Genomic DNA, 20,558 nt, shown 5'->3' on the forward strand with positions numbered 1-20,558 from the left:
AATCTTTCTTGATAATATAAATGATGAAACTAAGATTCAGAGAGTTTAATAGGGTGGCAGTAAGTGGATTTTTGGCGGGGAAGGGCAGGAGGGTAGTTAAGATGTAAAACTTAAGTCTTTGCTATACATCACAAATTTCTTTTTTTTTTAAACTAAATTAAATTAAAAATTTTTTTAGTGTGTGTGTGTTCCAAAATTCATTGTTTATGCACTTCAACCAGTGCTCTGTGTAATACCTGCTTTCCTTAATACCCACCACCAGGTTCACCCAACGCCCCTGCCGCTGCCCCCGCCCCCCCGCAAAACCCTCAGTTTATTTCTCAGAGTCCACAGTCTCTCATGGTTTTTCTCCCCCTCTGATTTCCCCCAGCTCACTTTTCTTCTCCATCTCCCCATGTCCTCCGTGTTATTCCTTATGCTCCACAAGTAAGTGAAACCATATGATAATTGACTCTCTGTGCTTGACTTATTTTACTCAGCATAATCTCCTCCAGTCCCGTCCATGTTGATACAAAAGTTGGGTATTCATCTTTCTCACGGAGGCATAATACTCCATTGTATATATGGACCATATCTTCTTTATCCATTCGTCCGTTGAAGGACATGGAAGGACATTGAAGGATATTCTTTCCATGGTTTGGCGACTGTGGCCATTGCTGCTATGAACATTGGGGTACAGATGGCCCTTCTTTTCAGTACATCTGTATCTTTGGGGTAAATACCCAGTAGTGCAATGGCAGAGTCATAGGGTAGCTCTATTTTTAATTTCTAAAGGAATCTCCACACTGTTTTCCATAGTGGCTGCACCAACTTGCATTCCCACCAGCAGTGTAAGAGGGTTCCCTTTCTCCACATCCTCTCCAACACTTGTTTCCTGTCTTGTTAATTTTGGCCATTCTAACTGTGTAAGGTGGTATCTCAATGTGTTTTTTTTAAGATTTTATTTATTTATTTGACAGAGAAAGATCACAAGTAGGCAGAGAGGCAGGCAGAGAGAGATATAGGCGGAGAGAGAGACAGGCTCCCCACTAAGCAGAGAGCCCGACGTGGGGCCCCATCCCAGGACCCTGAGACCATGACCCGAGCCAAAGGCAGAGGCTTAACCCACGGAGCCACCCAGGTGCCCCCTCAATGTGGTTTTGATTTGAATCTCCCTGATGGCTAATGATGATGAACATTTTTTCATGTGTCTGTTAGCCAGTTGTATGTCTTCTTTGGAGAAGTGTCTATTCATGTTTTCTGTCCTATTATTTGATGTGATTATCTGTTTTTTGTGTGTTGAGTTTGAGGAGTTCTTTATAGATCTTGGATATGAGCCCTTTGTCTGTACTGTCATTTGTGAATATCTTCTCACATTCCGTGGGTTGCCTCTTTGTTTTGTTGACTATTTCCTTGGCTGTGCAGAAACTTTTGATCTTGATGAAGTCCTAAAAGTTCATTTTCACTTTTGTTTCCTTTGCCTTTGGAGACATATCTTGAAAGAATTTGCTGTGGCTGATGTCGAAGAGGTTACTGCCTACGTTCTCCTTTATGATTTTGATAGATCCTGCCTCACGTTGAGGTCTTTTATCCATTTCAGGTTTTTCTTTGTGTATGGTGTAAGAGAATGGTCAAGTTTCATTCTTCTATACATAGCTGTCCAATTTTCCCAGCACTATTTATTGAAGATACTGTCTTTTTCCCACAGCATATTTTTCCTGCTTTGTTGAAGTTTATTTGACCATGGAGTTGAGGGTCCATATCTGGGCTCTCTACTTTTTTCCACTGGTCTATGTGTCTGTTTGTGTGCCAGTACCATGCTGTCTTGGTGATCACAGCTTTGTAGTAAAGCTTGAAATCAGGAAACGTGATGCCCCAGTTTTGTTTTTCTTTTTCAACATTTCCTTAGCAATTCAGGGTCTCTTCTGGTTCCATACAAATTTTAGAATTGTTTGTTCTTTGAAAAACTCTTTGAAAAGCTCTTTGAAAAAACTCTCAAAAAAGATCTTTGAAAAATACTGGTGGAATTTTGATCAGGATGGCATTGAAAGTATAGATTGCTCTAGGTAGTATAGACATTTTAACAACGTTTATTCTTCTGATCCATGAACATGGAATGGTCTTCCATTTTTTTGTGTCTGATACTTTATACGGAAAACCCAAAAGACTCCACCCCCAACTACTAGAACTCATACAGCAATTCAGTAATGTGGCAGGATACAAAATCAATGTATAGAAATCAGTTGCTTTTGGGGTGCCTGGGTGGCTCAGAGGGTTAAGCCTCTGCCTTCGGCTCAGGTCATGATCTCAGGGTCCTGGAATTGAGCCCTGCATCAGGCTCTCTGCTCAGCAGTGAGCCTGCTTCCCCCCTCTCTTTCTGCCTGCCTCTCTGCCTACTTGTGATCTCCGTCTGTCAAATAAATAAAATCTTTAAAAAAACAAAAACAAAAACAAAAAAACACACTAACAATGAAAATACAGAAAGGGAAATTAGAGAATCGATTCCATTTACTATAGAACCAAGAATCACAAGACACTTGGGAATAAGCCTAACCAAAGAGGTAAAGGATCTGTACTCAAGGAACTACAGAAAACTCATGAAAGAAATTGAAGAAGACACAATTTTCATATATATAAATTTTAATTCCCCTTTTCAGCTTAATTATTGCCTCAGGTAATTTTTTTTCTTCTTTCTAATTTATTTAAGATTTTATTCATTTATTTGACAGACAGAGATCACAAGTAGGCAAAGAGGCAGGTAGAGAGAGAGGAGAAAGCAGGCTGCCTGCAGAGCAGAGAGCCCAATATGGGGCTTGCTGCCAGGACCCTGAGATCATGACCTGAGCCGAAGGCATAGGCTTTAACCCACTGAGCCACCCAGGCGCCCCACCCCTTTTTTTTCTTTTTTAAAAGCAGGACATGTGGGTTATATTTTTGGTGACTTAGTATATCTGAGAATAACTTTCTGTTGCCATCAAACGTGTCAGTGGATTTTCTTTCAAAGATCTGGTTACATTTTGTTACTGTTTTTGGAGTATAGTTGTAGGGATCAGTTGAAGCTGGCCTGATCTTGCTTTGTACACAGCTTCCCCCAGACCCCTCTCTCTTTTGGCCTGTAGCCTCATGGGTTGTCTTTTAATTCTTACAGTTCAAAAACATTTGCTACAATTCACTTACATATACCTCTGTTCATTGATTTTTTTTTTTTTTTTTTTTTTTTTTTAGGGGGCTGGGGGCAGAGGAAGAGGTAAAGAATCTTAAGCAGGTTCCATCGTTAGCCCTGATGTGGGACTCTCGATCTCAAAATCCTGAGACCAGAACCTGAGCTGAAATCAAGAGTCAGATGCTTAACAGACTGAGCCACCCAGGCATCTCTGTTCATTGATTTTTATGTGGATCATAGCAAACTATTTTCATCAGCGAACTTAGAAAATCTTTATTCATTTTAAAAGCGTGTTCTTCACTTGTATCTTGGATTTTTGCTTGTATTCTGTTTTGATTTTTTTCTTTTGGGAAATAGAATTTTTTCATTGGCTCTTTATCATCTTCCTTCATGTTTTGATTTGCCTTTTTCCTACAAATTCTTAGAACAGTTTTCATGTTTGCCCTCAAAATAAATGCTGTTTTCTGATTAATCAGTTCAGTTCTTTATTATTTCCAACACAAATTTTGTTACTACATTTAAAATGTTTGTAATCATTCTTTATCTTACCCATTTTTCTTAGTATCAGTGTCTCTCCTTATTCCTTATGACTTTCTGTTTTATTTCTTAGGGAATATGGTTGATTTCCAAATAGCTTATGTTTCTGCTAATGCCTATAGATAATTCTTTTCAGAAGATTGCTTTTTTTGTTGAGCCTCAGGCAGATGCCTCCTTTTCCTTGTCAAATAATCTTTTTTTGTAGACCCTGTGGTTTTTTTTTCCCTCTTCTGTCTAAGGATAGATTTGTTCATAATCAGTGTTTGCCAACAAAGGATCTGTATTGCCCTTGGCCCTGCTCTGTTCACTCTTTTGAGTTCCTTTTATATCTTCAGCTCTGAAGAGAGTTGTATATCCTCTGGTGTGTGCCTATTGTTAAAACTCCGCCACCGGGGGCAGCTTTTCTGGGCAGATACTGGATCTTGATTGGCTTCTCTTTCTTGCCTTGCTCTGTGACATTCTGGTCAGAGCAAATATAAGAGAGCCTATGGCTCTCAACATGCACGACTTGCATGTCTCTTTTCTCACTTTATAAAGCTTTACTTATGGGGATGCCTGGGTGGCTCAGTAGGTTAAGCGGCTGCCTTCGGCTCAGGTTATGATCCCAGCATCCTGGGATCAAGTCCCACATTGGGCTCCTTGCTCTGCAGGGAACCTGCTTCCCCCTCTGCCTCTGCCTGCCACTCTGCCAGCCTGTGCTCTCTCTCTCTCTCTCTGACAATTAAATAAATAAAATCTTAAAAAAAAAAAAAAAAAGAAAAAGCTTTACTTATGAAGATAATGCCTCCTGTTCTATCCTGTGTTTGTGCTGGCACTGCCTTCCTCTCTGTTCCTGCATACAACACACATTTTCTGGGCTTTGCAGTTTTCTTCAGAGTGTAGAAATACAGAGAGACAGAAAAAAGTCCTGGGAAACAACACTGTAGCAGTCACAAGAATGTATACCTGTGCAGTGCGGGAACTCCTGTGGCTTTGTAGGGGACATAATCTCTGTATTTCCAAGTCTGGTGATAGGCAAAGGGTAAAGCATTTTATTTTATTTATTTTTTAAAGATTTTATTTATTTATTTGAGAGAGACAGAGAGAGAGAGAGCGTGCATGAGTAGGGGGAGGGGCAGAGGGAGGAGCAGACTCCCCCTGAGCAGGGATTCCAACTTGGGACTCAGTCCCTGGACCCCAGGATCATGACCTGAGCTGAAGGCAGACCCCTGACTGACTGAGCTTCCCAGGTGCCCCCAGGATAAAACATTTAAAATGATTTTTCACATGGGCAGCATGTTTGATTTTTGTTCTTTGTGTACTGTTTTAGTTGTTTTTGTATCTTTCAATCTAATTCTGTTATTTTCATAATTAGTAGAAGTTCTTACCAGATTCTAGTCATCAGTTTTTAGTCTAAATTTTTATTGTGCTCAAGAGAAAACACTTATTAACTATGTATTATGTGACAACACTGTTGTAAATGTATTAACTCATTTAACACTTTTGTGGAGTAGTATGATTATTACCATTTTATAGAGGCATAAAGAAGTTGATCACTCTACCCAAGAGGACTTAGCATGTGGCATGGTCAGGATTTGAACCCAGGAAAAGTGTATATATTTGCATATTGCAAGTTTATATCCTGTTTTTCTGCATTGTCACAAGCTCATTCTTCCTCCCTCTCTCCTTCCTTCCTTCCTCCTGCTCTCTTTCTCTGACTTCCTAAATTTAGAATGCAGAAGATAAAAAATTATATGTTTGTGTATGTTTTAGTTCTTTAGGTATTGCATTAAGGTTACTTTATGAAACAAATAATTAAGCTTTCAAAAGAATGATATTATTTGTTTAGATTGCAAGTTTATTAAACAGAATTAATTTGTTCTTTGTAGTTCTTAGTTTTTTGGCCTTAGGTGAACACTGAGCTCTGGCAGTAGTATCTAACTATTTTGTCTAACCTCCCTAAACACCTAACTTAAAGTGAGGAATGACTTAATTATCAAGAAGAATTAGATTCCTTAGATTAGTACTGCCAATATGGGCACCGCTAGAAATATGGCTGTTGATCATTTGAAATGTGGCTGCTCTAGATTGAGATATGCTATAAGTAGAAAATACAGTCTGGGTTTCAAAGGCTTAGTATGAATAAAAGAATATAAAATACCTCATAAATACTTACTACATATAAAAATACTTACTACATATTGAGAAGACAATATTTTTATTTATTTATTAGATTAAAATATATTAGAATCAATTTTTCCTGTTCCTTTTTACTTTTTTAATGTGACTACTAGAAAATTAAAAGTTACATATATGGGTTGTGTTATATTTCTGTTCAGTATTCAGAAGTGTCTAAGATATGATACCTCTTCTTTCAGAGTCTGGTAGCAAGAAAGCAGTTAAGCAGAGTGGTGTGGTAAGTGCTAGATAGGAGCGCATGCAGAAGAGACCTCTAACCGAGTTTGAGGGGCCTGTAGAAGGTGACCTTTAAAACAGCAGTGCTGTTTTCCTTCCTTTTTACCTTCTTTTGAAGTCTCTAAATCTGCTTTTTGGATTGAAGGAAAGAAGAGTCAAAAGCTACTTTAAAAAGTGAGCATCTTTTTTCTAGTGGTATTGGTTCTCAGTCTAATGAAATGAGTCAGGGTTGAAGCAGAAGGCCTGAGGGTGCACAGAGACCACTGCTCCTCCCTCCGCCAGAACTGGCTTAGACAACCAAATTGATGCTGGTGTCCTTTGCTAAGTATGGAACACAGGTCGATTTGAGATCTGTTGAGTTCACAGAGTCTGGGGGACATCTGGTTGGGGAGGAATATTAGCAGTGGGATGAATGGAACTTAGAGTCCAAGAAAAATCTTGGCTGACAGTATAGATTGAAGTTAGGTGAAGTCACAGATAGGGTATGAGATATCAGCAAGTGAGTAAAGTGAGGTACAGACAAAGGTCTGGGGAATGAGGAAGGTTGAGGAAAGGGAATAAAGGTCATTGAAAAAGAATGGTCAGAGAAGGAAGAGTTTGACAGGACAGTATGCTTTCAAGAAGCAGGCAAGTGTAGATAGTGTCAAATGTAGTTAAGAGATAGAAATAAAGACTGAGAAATGTTCATTATCTTTAGTAATGAGTAGGTGATTGGGAAGAAAGTAGGTTCCCTGGAAGGATTGGGTTAGGAAGCAAAGCCAGATTGCAGAATGTTGAAGAATTAATGGGAACTAAAAAATCTGGAGACAATGAAGATTATTGTTTGGTAGTAAAAGAGGAAGAGGTGGGGAGGCTTGTGGTAGCTAGGATGACATATTTATATTTAGTTTATGACAACGTGTTTGTGTGCGTGTGCGTGTGTGTGTGTGTGGTTGTTTGGGTTGTGAATCTATTATACAGATACATGTTTCTGTATCTGTCCATTCTTGGAGTCCAGTATAGTGTTGATCGTGATTTTAATCTATTTAAGATCTCTCTTCAACAAGATACTTTATTACCATCATTTCCAAATTCTCTAAACATTAAATCTACGTAAGAGCCTGATTTTATCTGGGTTTAAATGCACTAAGGCCCCTGGGCATGGCTTAATGGAAGAAACATGGGCTTTGCAGTCCACTAAACTATAATTCATATCTAGATTCTGACTTGTTACTGTGTGATCTTGAACAAGTTAATTGTCACATCTGACTTGTTTTTCTTCATTTAGGAAATGAGGATCATAACAGATATCTACCCTTTATGGGGCTGTTGGGGAATTCACTGAGAAAAATGTCAAGTGTTTTGAACAGCACCTTACACGAAGTAGGCACTCAGTCAATGCTGGGTAGAAAAACTGCAGCTTCACATGTTATACATGCCAACATCACAATCTCTATAACTTAATTTAAAGTAGTATGTGTGATATAATGTTGTAACTTTAAATAAGAGCAAGTATGCTCAATTGAAATTAGAGTGAAAAAGTAGCCTTTGAATAAAACATGTTTCTTTTCTTGTTCCCTCCTCCTCTTTCCAATCCAGGTCCTGAGGGAATCTAACAAATTAGCAGAAATGGAAGAACCACCCTTGCTTCCAGGAGAAAATATTAAAGACATGGGTCTGTAATGGTATTTTTTGTTGAATTTCCTTCTCTTTTCTGAGTGCACAGACTATTCAGTACTCTCAGTGTAGAGAGAACAGGTTCATTGTCCAAGACACCTCCTGTCTGGCAGCACTCATTACTGCCACCCTTCCCAAGATCTGGTGTGGCCCCTAGGCCTAGACCCTTACACCTGCTGGTTTTGTAGTTGGACTGTAGGGTAACATGCAGATTGAGTTATATTCTGCTGCTTTTCCGGTTTGCTCTACATTCATTGAAAGTAGGGGCCTTTTTTTTTTTTTTTTTTTTTTAACTCATGCTGAATTTTCAAGAGTATTTCATTATTTTGAATGACTACAGTAAGAAATTGGTTTGCCTAGATAAAACATTGGATTGTCGCTTTGTACAAGTGATTTTTTCTTAAAACACATTCTTTTTTTCTGTTTCCTTTATTTTATCTGTTCTGAATAAACTCGTGTCAGTTTTTGGATGAAGGTATTTCATCTCCATTGCAACGCAAGCTGTTTGCATGTAGGTGCTTTTCTTCTGCAGCCTAAAGAACTAAGCAGTAACTGATTGTATGGACTTTTTTTTTGTTGTTGTTCTTATGCTTTTACTTCATTAAATCTGTATGGTGATCTAAAAAATACCATAGCTTTTGAGGAAAGAAGTAATGTGTTTGGAGAACAAATGGCTTCTTAGCCAGAGAAACAGCACCTTTCATTTTATTGTCAATTTACAACATGGGGTGGAAGAGGAACCAGGGAGGGAAATTGAGGAGTGAAGAGAGTGTGATTAACGGTGTGAGCTAGAGAGAGCCAGACTGTGTACTTACCTTTGTCCAGGTAGGTCCTTTACTTCTCCCCTTCTGTATTTTGGATTCAGTTCTTCCTGTGCACTGGGCGCCATCTCACCATCTCTGCCCATCTAGTGGACACCTGCCATGAGGGCACAACTCACACGCCTCTCCGTTCCTTGAACTTTCCTCATCCCACAGCAGAACGGACTTCCCCTTCATTGTATTATTTAGTATATATTTTTATGTCTCTTTCTGTACAGATTGCATGCTCTCATCTATTACATTTGTTTGTATATATTTTATATCCTTACAGACAGGTATTTTCAAGGTCATTTTAGTCTATCTCACCGAAAATATGGCTTCTTCCCCTTTGAACTCAGTGAAAATTTGAGAGGGTTAGTAAATCTAAGCTCTTTTGGTACCACCAGGCAGTATCAGTATTCTAAAATTTAGAGGACTACCTAATATATTAAATATTCTGGTTGAAAATTATCTGTCTAGACTTGATTATATGCAAAAATGACATTGAATGTAAAGTGTAAGGCTAGAATAACCTTGAATATGTTAATTCCTCTAGAAGAGTCATTTGATTTTTAGTTGGCCTAATGTAAATCTTCAGTATAGTTTTTTAAGTTAGAGTAGTGTTAGGAACATCAATGGCATGCTTTAAGCAAGTCTCAGAGTATTGTGGTCTGGGTATATCAGAAATAGAGATAGCCCCAGACTACAGTATTTTAACCTTTAACACAGGAGTCAGATGGTGCTATGTTAGTGGCTTAGCTTTGCATGACATGATGGAAAGAGATTTGGAATTTGTAGTCAGAGGATCTGCTTTCAAGTCTTAATCTTAGCAGTTCCTGGTTCTGAAATATTAGGCTTTCGTTATACTTCTCTCAGCCCTGGTATTCTCATTTAAAATTTATAGGTGTAAGTATAAGTCTTATATAGGTTTGTTATGAAGGTTAAAGGAAGTACTCAGGTGAAAAATACTTTATAAACTCTGCAGTGCAGGGGCATCAGTGCTGGGTGTTCCTACTGTCATTTGCTCTGGTGCGGTTCCGGTCATAATCTCTCATCTATTTGGTGCAAATCCTGCGAAGCACAAATTCTTTCTTCAGTGTGATTTAGCTACTACCAAACTGAGAAGGAAGGATAAAGTGGATAGAACAAATGATCAGTGATAATAGTAACATAGATATAAACTCTTTTGTATGTGTAGTACTTTCATGAATATTATCTCATAATTTTAGAATAAAAGGTAAGATGTAACAAAAACATGGGGCTAAGAGGGATATACCTTGAGGCATCTTATAGAACAATGAGGTTGATTTTCTTGTGTAAGTAAGAAAACTGGCTCTGGAAAGAATCCAGAAATGTTTTAGTCACATTGAATAAGGCCTTTCTACTTGAGGTAAAAATTTATAAGAGCAAGAAAGTATATGCAAGGCAAGTTTGTGTATCTTTCCATATGATGAGTTTATTTAATTTTAAAAGTGCCCCTCTAAATGAAACATGCATTGGAGACAACAGTTTAAAAAATGTAGCTCATACTTGAACATTCCTGAGGGAACTACTTTGAAGGTTAGAAATGTTTGTTGTAAGATCAGTCTCATTTCAGATTCCATACAAAATGTTCAGTCCTTCAGAGTAGTGAGTAAAAAGCAAAGTCAGGAAGTTATAATACCTTATTAAATGTATCTTATGTCCCTGCATTTTCCCAGAAGTCCTTTGGAAAGTTCTTTGCAATTTGTTGCTTCAATTTGTGCCTTACTTTCTGGAGTGATGAAGATATTCCTTTACTTGCTCATTTGCTGCTATAATGACATACCAGGGATTTATGAATATTTTAAGATGTAAAAAAGTTTGTAGCGGGCATTATGAACTCTACCATATTAAATACTATTTTGAGCTAGTGGTAGCTGAGTTATCCTGCTTAATTAATGAATGTTTTAAAAAGCATTATACTGTGTAGATCCATTATTTATCATTTAATAAAACAATTCTTGAGATTGTTTCTTTCCAAAATTCGACATCAGTTGCTTGGTCAGGAATATAATATCCTCTTATTTTACTATTATCTTTCAAAGAGATAATGTTTCATATACATTGCATTTCTCCTACAATACTTTCCCCATAAGTAAATCAGGTCAGGAGTTTCTCTTCTATATTTCCGATATATTTTTAGAGAAATGTTGATACATTAAACTGACCAGAAGACAACCAGCAGTTTGATGAGGTGACCTGGAAACTGTGCTGATTGGTGACTGTGGCTTGAGACATCTGCAGTTATTAACTGAATCACTACTACCCTTCCATCCACTACTCTAGCTTCCGCATGTATTTTATCCAGCAGGGATAGAGGCTAGCCTTGTCTCCTGTCAGAGGGTAGGGGTCATCTCTACCTCTTCAGTCCCTCCCAGATTTCTGCATGGTTAGAAGCCTGGATTTGGCTTCTGGGTTCTGTTGGAACACTGATTCTGTCATTTTGGAATATAGGTTAGAACAGCAGTCAGAATTTTAGTAAATTTCACTTCTGAAAAGATGAGAGTGCAGTTTTTAATAGTGCATGTTGTATAGTAAATTGTGGACTCTTTGCTTTTGCAGCCAAAGATGTAACTTATATATGTCCATTCACTGGTGCTGTCCGAGGAACTCTGACTGTCACGAATTATAGGTTATATTTTAAAAGCATGGAACGGGTAAGACTTGTTGGATTAGATTTTTATATGTACATCTGTATGTTCTTTGCAGTTTTGTTCATTTTTTATCATTTTTAATTAAGGCGTTTCTAATTAAAATAATTGTACAGTATCGATTGCTTAGTTTTAATTGTTTTCTTTTTTTTTTTTTCTTTCCTTCCCTTAGGATCCCCCATTTGTTTTAGATGCCTCTCTTGGTGTGATAAGTAGAGTAGAAAAAATTGGTGGTGCTTCTAGTCGAGGTGAAAATTCTTATGGACTAGAAACTGTGTGTAAGGTAAATGTTATACTTACACAATTTTATTTGGTTTGAAAAGCTTTCTTTTTAAATTTTATTTATTTATTTGACAGACAGAGATCACAAGTAGGCAGAGAGGCAGGCAGAGAGAGAGGAGGAAGCAGGCTCCCTGCCTAGCAGAGAGCCCAATGCGGGGCTCGATCCCAGGACACTGGGATCATGACCTGAGCTGAAGGCAGAGGCTTTAACCCACTGAGCCACCCAGGCACCCCTTTGAAAAGCTTTCTATTAAATAGAGCCTATGTGCAGAAACTGGTTTCCAAACTGTAAAGTACATTTCATGCTGTAACATCATTCTAGAAGACAACAGCAACATTTAAGAGTAATAAAAGGTGATCTATCATGAATTAGGCTTGAATTCTTTTGGACCCAGTACAAGATACTTTGACATTGATTATTTCATGTGTATATATTTATATATGTGTGTATATATACACACCTCATCTTCTTTTCCATTCATCTGCTGATGGACACTGCTTCCATAGTTTGGCTATTGCAAATAATGCTGCAGTAAACACAGGAATGCATGTATCTACTCAAATTAGTGTTTTTTGTATTTTTTGGGTAAATATCCAGTAATATGATTACTGGATTGTAGGGTAGTTCTATTATTAATTATTAATTTTTTGAGGAACCTCCATACTGTTTTCCACAGTGGTTGTACCATTTTGTATTCCCACGAAGAGTGCAGGAGGGTTTCTTTTTCTCCACATCCTCACCAACACTTGTTTCTTGAGTTTTTGATTTTAGCCATTCTGACAGGTATGAGGAGTTACCCCATTGTGGTTTTGATTTGGAGATGTCTAACTTGTATTAAATGCATTGACACTTGAATGAAACTTAAGATTTTTACACTTTCATCATTCTGTTCAGTCATAGACATTTCATCTCTGGTGTCATTTCAGTTGGTAGCTGTTCTCATTATGGCCTGATTAATACCTGTGCACATTTCAGTTCTAGAAATCCTTTTGTTTTTTTTTTTCCCTGCTTTTCTGCCAGTGCCAAACGTAAAAGCAACAGCACATGCATAAATTTCAAGTTACTTTCTTTCTTAATTTTTTTTTTTAAGATTTTTATTTATTTATTTGGCAGGGAGATTACAAGTAGGCAGAGAGGCAGACAGAGAGAGAGGGGGGAGCAGGCTCCCTGCTGAGCAGAGAGCCTGATGTGGGGCTCGATCCCAGGACCCTGAGATCATGACCTGAGCTGAAGGCAGAGGCCTAAGCCACTTAGCCCCTCAAGTTACTTTCTTATGCTAATCTTTATTTCTGTAAATCTAGTAATAAAGGTAATGACTACTAATTATTTTTATACATTTTCCTTCATAGTCAGAAGGGCTCTAAGAGTATAATAGCTGTGAAAAATGTGTCAAGCACATTGTCTCCTAATCACTTTATTGTAATCTAATAGTAAATGGAGCGTAGAATATGAGAGGACATGAAATCTGGATCATTTTAAATACAGTTTTTCCATGGAGCAAGATCATTATCAACAAACGCAAACATTTGTAGGGCCCCATCTGTGGCACTTTTAGATAACCCTCCAATTAACAAGAGTGATTATGAACATCTCTACTAGTTGTAAATATATTTACTGAGGAAGAAACAAGGTATCAGCTTAGGTTTCCGCACATGTTTGTTTTAAAGTAAGGTAAAGCTAGCGTCCTCGTTTTGGATCAGATTTGTGATAAAATGGCCTACTTGTTTGTGTACTGCAGATGCATTAGAGTGCAGTGTTCCTGTATTCAGTCTTATAGAATAAATATAATAAAGCTATTTTGAATTCTGCTTAGATTAAAACACTTAGATAAAATGGGTAGTCTTGAAATTATTTTTTTAGAAGATTTTTATTTATTTATTTGACAGACAGAGATCATAAGTAGGCAGAGAGGCAGGCAGAGAGAGAGGGGGAGGCAGATTCCCTGCTGAGCAGAGAGCCCGATGTAGGGCTCAATCCCAGGACTCTGGGATCATGACCTGAGCCGACGGCAGAGGCTTTAACTCACTGAGCCACCCAGGCGCCCCTCTTGAAATTATTTTTAATCCCCAAGTTTTTCTTAGTGCAGTTAAGATGTCAGTAAACCAGAACATGAATATCTATATTGAGACTGAGCATAGAAAATTGCTTGAGGACGAATAACAAAAGGGAGCCCGGGACTTTAGATCCGACTGTAGAGGCAGGATGACATCAACCAAACATTTGGGAGTTTATCTGCCAGGAGGTGTTTGAAGAGCTTGGACCTGGAGAAGAGGAAGAGATTTATGTACAGTTTGATTCTATCAGTCCAGTAGCAGAAAACGTAGGAAGATCCAGTGAAAATGAGCCCTGAGAAGGGATCGTAAATAGGAAAGTTATCACCAGGCATGATGGGAACAAGGGCACTTATGAAATATAACAAGAGCTAATCAGGTTTTTAGTAGGGAAATCCATGACAAAAAATGGGCTTTCACAGGGAAAGGATACACACCGAGCTGTGTATCTACCAGTCATGATAGTGAGCTTCAGATACAGTATCTCTTATCAGGTGGTATCTCCTTTACTGGTCTGTTGTGAGTAAATAAGCAGAAATAAAATTTCTGTCCTCTGAATTTTGCCTTGTATTAGAGTGCCTTTTTTTCTTTTCAATTAGACATTGTGATTTCCCTTCCTCTAGGAGTTGTTGTCTTATTTTCGTATCCCACATTCACAGATCTTAATATTCTACAAGGTAGTTCTGAGTTATCCTTATGTGTTCATTAAATAAAAGGTGAACGGGGATCGATGACTTGGATCATAAATCTTTTCTAGGATATTCGGAATTTACGGTTTGCTCATAAACCTGAGGGGCGAACAAGAAGATCCATCTTTGAGAATCTAATGAAATATGCTTTTCCTGTCTCTAATAACCTGGTAAGATGTTTTTTGTCTTTGAAAAATGTGTATTGTAATTCTTGGTGCAGTGTAAAGAAACTTGTCTAGGCTACCTAGAATCTACATTTGTGATCCTACTTTGTCATTAAACCAGATGCATAATTTAAGTTTAATCTAACCTCTTGGAGCAGTTTCTTTTAGGTATGAAATGAGGAGGCTGAGCTAGCAGATTTCTGAGGTCCATTCCTGCTTGCTGACGTTCTATAATTATATGATCTTTCTATAGAGGGTGTTCCCACGATGAAAAGCTGTCTGTGGTCTTCATTAGGATTTGAAATCTCCTTTTTATTATTTTTTTTAAAAGATTTTATTTATTTATTTGAAATCTTTTTAATTAGGAGCTGAGAGTTAAGTCTAGCAATTTTAGAGGAAAGAGTGAGCAAATCTTAGCGGAGTTCCTGCTACCTGCTAGCAGTGGTGCCCCCTCATTAATGTTATGTAATCTAATTAATATTTTATAATATCCCGTGGTGGTAAATATTATTTATCCCTATTTTAGAGTTGAAACCAGGGGCAGGTAAGTAATTAACTCAAGGGTACAGCTAGTAGGGAGTAACATTTGTAATCAGAATTTGTTTTTTGATTCTTGTTTGAATGTTTTTCACCATAGTTGTTTCTGTCCTTCTGTCTACAAAGATGATAAATTAGATTTTCTTTTTTGGTACACTGATCACATGCCAAAAAACAATATGTTTATTCAGTATGTTTTAGAAAATGTAGCATTAACTTCAGCTGCTTAACTGCTGACATCTGTGATGTCAGACTACTTAATTTTATCAGAAGATGTCTTTTGTAACCTAAATAGCTTATATCTGAAGGAAATATGGTGATATGTTAGCATTTGATACATCTTGGTGGTGGGCCTCTGTGCTTTCCTATGTGTTTGAAAAATATGAAAAAAAACAAAACAATACATTTTCAAAATTATAAAGCAAGAGCCAAAACAACAATATGGAAAAAAAAGGACACCACTACAAAATATCCTTGCAGATGAGTAAATGAAAACTTTGGGTATGATAAGGATTCATTTCTGATTCATGACCCTCTGAAATGTCTTTTTGTAGCTATTAACTCTGTTTGCTGTTTTGTAGCCTCTTTTTGCTTTTGAGTATAAAGAAGTATTCCCTGAAAATGGGTGGAAGCTATATGACTCTCTTTTAGAGTATAGAAGACAGGTATGTACTTTTATTCTTTCAGTTTTAATATTTTGCATTATTTTCATTACAACAAAAAACTTAAGGGTAGAGGTATATATCTTTATATAGTTGTGTGGGTCGTGTTGTTTTAATGAAGGCTAATCTTGATTCTTTGTCTACCTTTCAGTTTCTCTAAACTCTTTGAGACTGTTTTAGTGATCTTTTATTAATTTACTTATCTAAGAAATAATAAGTAAATCAGCTTCTAAAAACTTTAATATTGATAAAAATTAAATGGTAAATATATTTACATTTTAATATTCTTATGTACCATTCAACATTATTCACGCCTTTTTCTCTTTTGGAGGTCCTATAATATAATTCTGAAAAAATTTCATAGTAGTTCTGCTTATAACATAGCCCCCCATGAAATTTTGAAAGTTTTAGATCTTCATAGAGGACACACTTATACATAAAATGTTATCAAATCAAATCTGATAGTATACCAAAGAGATAATACATCATGACTAAAGTCGGTTGGTTTACTATGAGAAACCTATCAGCATGATATACCACAGTAAGAGATTAAAGCAGAGTTCAGTCTGGAAATCTGTGTGACAGTCTGTCATCCTCAGGACACCACTTCCCAGAGCCCTTTAATGAATATTTAAACTCTGCCTAAAATAGTCTTGAACGATCTGCATGTTCAGTCTGCTTTCTTGAGAATTTAAGTTAGGACACATTGGTTGTTTCTTTGGTAATCATTAGATTTGAGATCCAGGTTACTCTAGAATTCAGATATGAAAATAAGCTTTGATTTTTGTATTTAGATTTCAGACATTGTGTTTGAATTATAGAGCTTCTAATTTATTTAAGTTTGTTTCACAAAGCAAGGAAGAGTAAAAATCCACTACCAGAGAACTAAAGATACCCAAATGGTTTGAAGTATCATTTGTTGCTCAATAGCATATAGTCAGTAAAATAAAATTTCTTAGTCAGTTATAAAGCCATCAGATTGGCAAAGTATGAGGCAGAATATTCAATAAGTGAATCAACTAGAAATCATGAGTCTACAAGTTAACATTGCAAGATTTTTGCTAATTCAAAAAGCCAGTGTCAGAATTAGGTGGGAAAGCAATCAGAAGATCTGACCATGTCCTGAGAATTGTTAAGATGAGAAATATTCTTTAGGAATCTAGACAAAAATTGCCGTCAACATAGAACTTTGGAAAGCAGGCGAATAACTGTGTCCACAGAAAAGAAATAAGTTATTATGGAAAAGAGAGTAAGTTAAAGAGTAAATAAACAACTATACCCCTGGGGTGCCTGGGTGGCTCAGATGGTTAAGTGTCTGCCTTCGGCTCAGGTCATGGATCTTAGGGTCCTGGGTTTGAGCCCCGCTTCTGCCTCTTTCTCTGCCTATTTGTGATCTCTCTCTGTCAAATAAATAAATAAAATCTTAAACAACAACAACAACAACAACAAAGAGCAACCCCTCCCCCCCCCCCAACTATACCCCTATAGAAGGAGAATTAAGAGATTAGGAAATGTGGCTGTCAGAATAGAGCATTGACTCTATATGAAGTAATGCAGATGCTTTATGGTCTTTGATTTACTAGATGAATTTTTGACTTTTTTTCCAGCAAAGCTAGACACTTTGTCTCTGATGCAACTAAATTGAAGTATAGTGTAGAGAACTGTGTATTTCTTGTGGTTGGAAGACTCAGGTTCAGGGGTGGATTTTGATGTATATTAAGTTTATTACAGAAGAAAATGAAGGTAATCTTTTAATATAAACCTTAAGTCTAAAGATAATGCATCAGATTATTCCTTTTTTTCTTTTCAATTAAAATTAAAAGTGGTGACACTTGCACTCTGCATAAAATTTAGAAGTTGAATTTGAGTTGAAAAGTAGGTTTCCCTTCCAGGACAACCTTGTCCCCCAGCCACTCCAGTTCCTCTTTCTTAAGGAAATAATGTTGTTGGTTACCTATGTAAGCTTTCAGAGATTTTATGCCTTCTTTTTCATTTAATGTGTTTTGGAGGATACATACCATCTCAGAACATACAGACCTGCCTATTCTTTTTTTTCTTTTAGGTTGAGGTATAATTCACGTACCATAAAATGTATCACTTTAATGTACAGTCCACTGGCTTTTAACATATGCGCAAAGTTGTACAACTATTACCAAAAATTCCAGAGCATTTAGAAGACTGAGTTTGAGTCATATCTTTAGCTCTTACTTAGTTCTCAATCTTAGGTATGTGTTCTTGAATGAGTCATTATGTCACAGTGCTTTTATTTTTTTACACGGTCATAGGAACTGCTTTATAGGAATGTTTGAAGGATTAGTAATATACAAGAAGGTATTTTATTAACCAAAGAAATCTATCCAAGTGATTATTACTGTTTATATTATTTTGTAGAGCTCTAAAAACGGAAATCATGACTGGTGGTGAGATTCATTGTGTGTAGCCACTAAAACACGAAAGGAAAGTCACATTAATTCTGTAGACCTGTACATTATAGTGCTGATCATGTGTTATTTTTAATGCACAAAATTATTAATAACTATTTAAATTTTTTATGTAAGAGGATGTTTCTTGAATTTATTCTTGATGCATACATATAGTGATTATACAGAGGACTCTTGAAATTTGTGGATAAGATCAAGAAAAATCAAGTTGCTGAAACAGTGAAAATCAGTCTTAAGGAAATGAACATGGTCTTCTGCAAAAATATTCAGTCACAGGGTAGATAGATGTATTGCTTAGCAAATTTGGAAAACACTCAAGTCCAGTCAAGGAAAACAGAATTTATTCTCAGCATTGGAATGTGAATAACTAAGGAAAGCTATCATCCAGTTAATTGGGTTGTAACTTGACTCTGACAAACAGATACATTAACTGAAGGACAGTGATTTGCAGGGAGATTATAAAAATGTATGCCAAGGATCAGTAGCTGTCAGAATGTCTTTAGTACTGTCTACAAAGAGTGTATGCTGACTGGTCAACTCCACTTGTCGGTTTGGAAGGCAGTTCCTTCAGTGGAGGTCAGTATACCACCTTATCTAAGAATAGGAACACAACAGCATTAGTGTAACTTAAGTCAGTGGTTCTACCCCCACCCTGCCAGTTTCCTGGAGAATGTGACACAGTCCCACGGGTAATAGTGGTTCTCCCTGAGAGTGATTTTTCAAGGATATGAGAAGGGATTGAGAGATTAGAGTACTCCCTGGGTTGGGGATGGTTCATCAGGATCTCAGGTGAGGTATGCCTCTCGGGTGATCTGGCAGTCTTAGCTCTGACTCCATGTTGCCTAAGAAAACTTGAGAAACTACTGTCGCTTTTTGTGAAGGCTTCCTTGTGGGTCATTGATTTAGTCATTAATCATTCCTTCCTTCACTCATCCATCCATCCATCCATCCATCCATCTGGCACTATATATACTAGTGGCTAAGTCTATGAAACTAGAAGACACAATCCTGACTTCCAAAGAGCCTATACTTAGTGGAGGATTCAAAGAGGTAAGCTGATAATTAAAATACACAGCAATAAATACAGTGACAGGTAAAGCAAGGTACTCCAGTGAGAGAATATGAAGCCCTTTGGGAACTGAAAGTATTGGTATAGGCTTGACTAAAGACTGGAGTGGCAAGAGATCAGACTGGGGAAAGCTGAAGTGTGAAGGGCTGGGTTTTGCTAAGTCCACAAAGGAGTTTCTTTCACAGTTTTATTGAGAAATAATTGGCATACGTCACTGTGTAAGTTTAAGGTACATGACATGATGGTTTGATTTGCATGTGTTGTGAAATGATTGCCAGAATAGGTTCAGCTAACATCCATCTTTTCATATAGACAGAATAAAAACAAAGAAGAAAAGGAAACAATTTTCTCCTTTTGAGGGGAATGCATAGGATTTTCTCTCAGCAGCTTTCCTGTGTATCATACAGCAGTATGAGCTGTAGTCATCATGTTGTCCATGACGTCCCAAGCAGTTACTTCTCTTATAATGGAAGTTTGTACCTTTTTGCCACCTGACCACTTTCCTCCAGTTTTCTCTACCCCAACCACAAGTCTGTTCTTTTTCTGTCAATTTCTGTGAGTTTTTTTTTATTTTTATTTTTTAACATTCTGCATATCATATAGTATTTGTCTTTTTCTGTCTGACTTATTTCACTAAGCATACTACCCTCCAGATCCTCCTGTGTTGTTGCAAATGGTTAAGATTTGCTTGGTTTTCATGGCTGAATAATATCACATTATCCATTCCTCCACCAGTGGACACTTATGTCCATGTCTTGGCTGTTGTAAACAATGCTGTCCTGGTTATGGGCAGTGCAGGTATCTTTTCCAGTTACTGTTTTCATTTCCTTATATATCTTTAGAAATGGAGTTGTTATAATACTGTAGTTCTGGGTTTGATTTTCTGAGCATCCTCACACCGTTTTCCATAGCAGCTGAACCAGTTTACAGCTGCATCCACAGGGTTTTCTTTCTCCATATCTACACCCGCTTCTGTCATCTCTCGATTTTTTAAATTTATTTTTATTTCTTATTTTATGATGGCCATTCTGACAGGTCTGAGATGAGATCTCATTGTGGTTTTAATTTGCATTTACTTAATGACTATATTGAGAATCTTTTCATGTGTCTATTGGCCTTTCATATTTCTTTTTTGAAGAAATGTTCATTCAGGTCCTTTGACCATTAATTTTTCTTTTTTTTTTTTGAGTATAGCTGCCATACTGTGTTATATCAGTTTCAGGTGTACAACATCATGATTTGGTTTTTGCTGCTGTGTTGCATGAGTTCTTTATATATTTTGGATATTAACCCCTTATTAGATATACAGTTTAAAAGTATTTGAATTTCTGTATTAACAGTTGTAATGTTTCCTTTTTCATTTATAATTTTGTTGATTTAGACCCTTTCTCTTTTTAACTCGGTTAGTCTAAGAGTTTGCCAACTTTATTTATCTTTTCAGGGAACAAACTCTTAGTTTGT

The 20,558-nt window shown here is 37.0% G+C and overlaps 1 protein-coding gene across 2 annotated transcripts in view; it reads left to right on the forward strand.

The window, feature by feature from the left end:
* MTMR2 (myotubularin related protein 2) overlaps nucleotides 1-20,558 on the forward strand; it is a 123,559-nt gene that overhangs the window by 62,117 nt on the left and 40,884 nt on the right. For both annotated transcript variants that reach the window (XM_082682647.1, XM_082682648.1), the window contains 5 exons: nucleotides 7,652-7,727; nucleotides 11,113-11,207; nucleotides 11,374-11,484; nucleotides 14,293-14,394; nucleotides 15,507-15,590. In XM_082682647.1, coding sequence (XP_082538773.1) covers nucleotides 7,652-7,727; nucleotides 11,113-11,207; nucleotides 11,374-11,484; nucleotides 14,293-14,394; nucleotides 15,507-15,590 — 468 coding nt within the window. The remainder of the gene's footprint in view (nucleotides 1-7,651; nucleotides 7,728-11,112; nucleotides 11,208-11,373; nucleotides 11,485-14,292; nucleotides 14,395-15,506; nucleotides 15,591-20,558) is intronic.

The sequence above is a fragment of the Mustela nivalis genome (genome assembly GCF_964662115.1).
Source record: "Mustela nivalis genome assembly, chromosome: 9".
NCBI lineage: Eukaryota > Metazoa > Chordata > Mammalia > Carnivora > Mustelidae > Mustela > Mustela nivalis.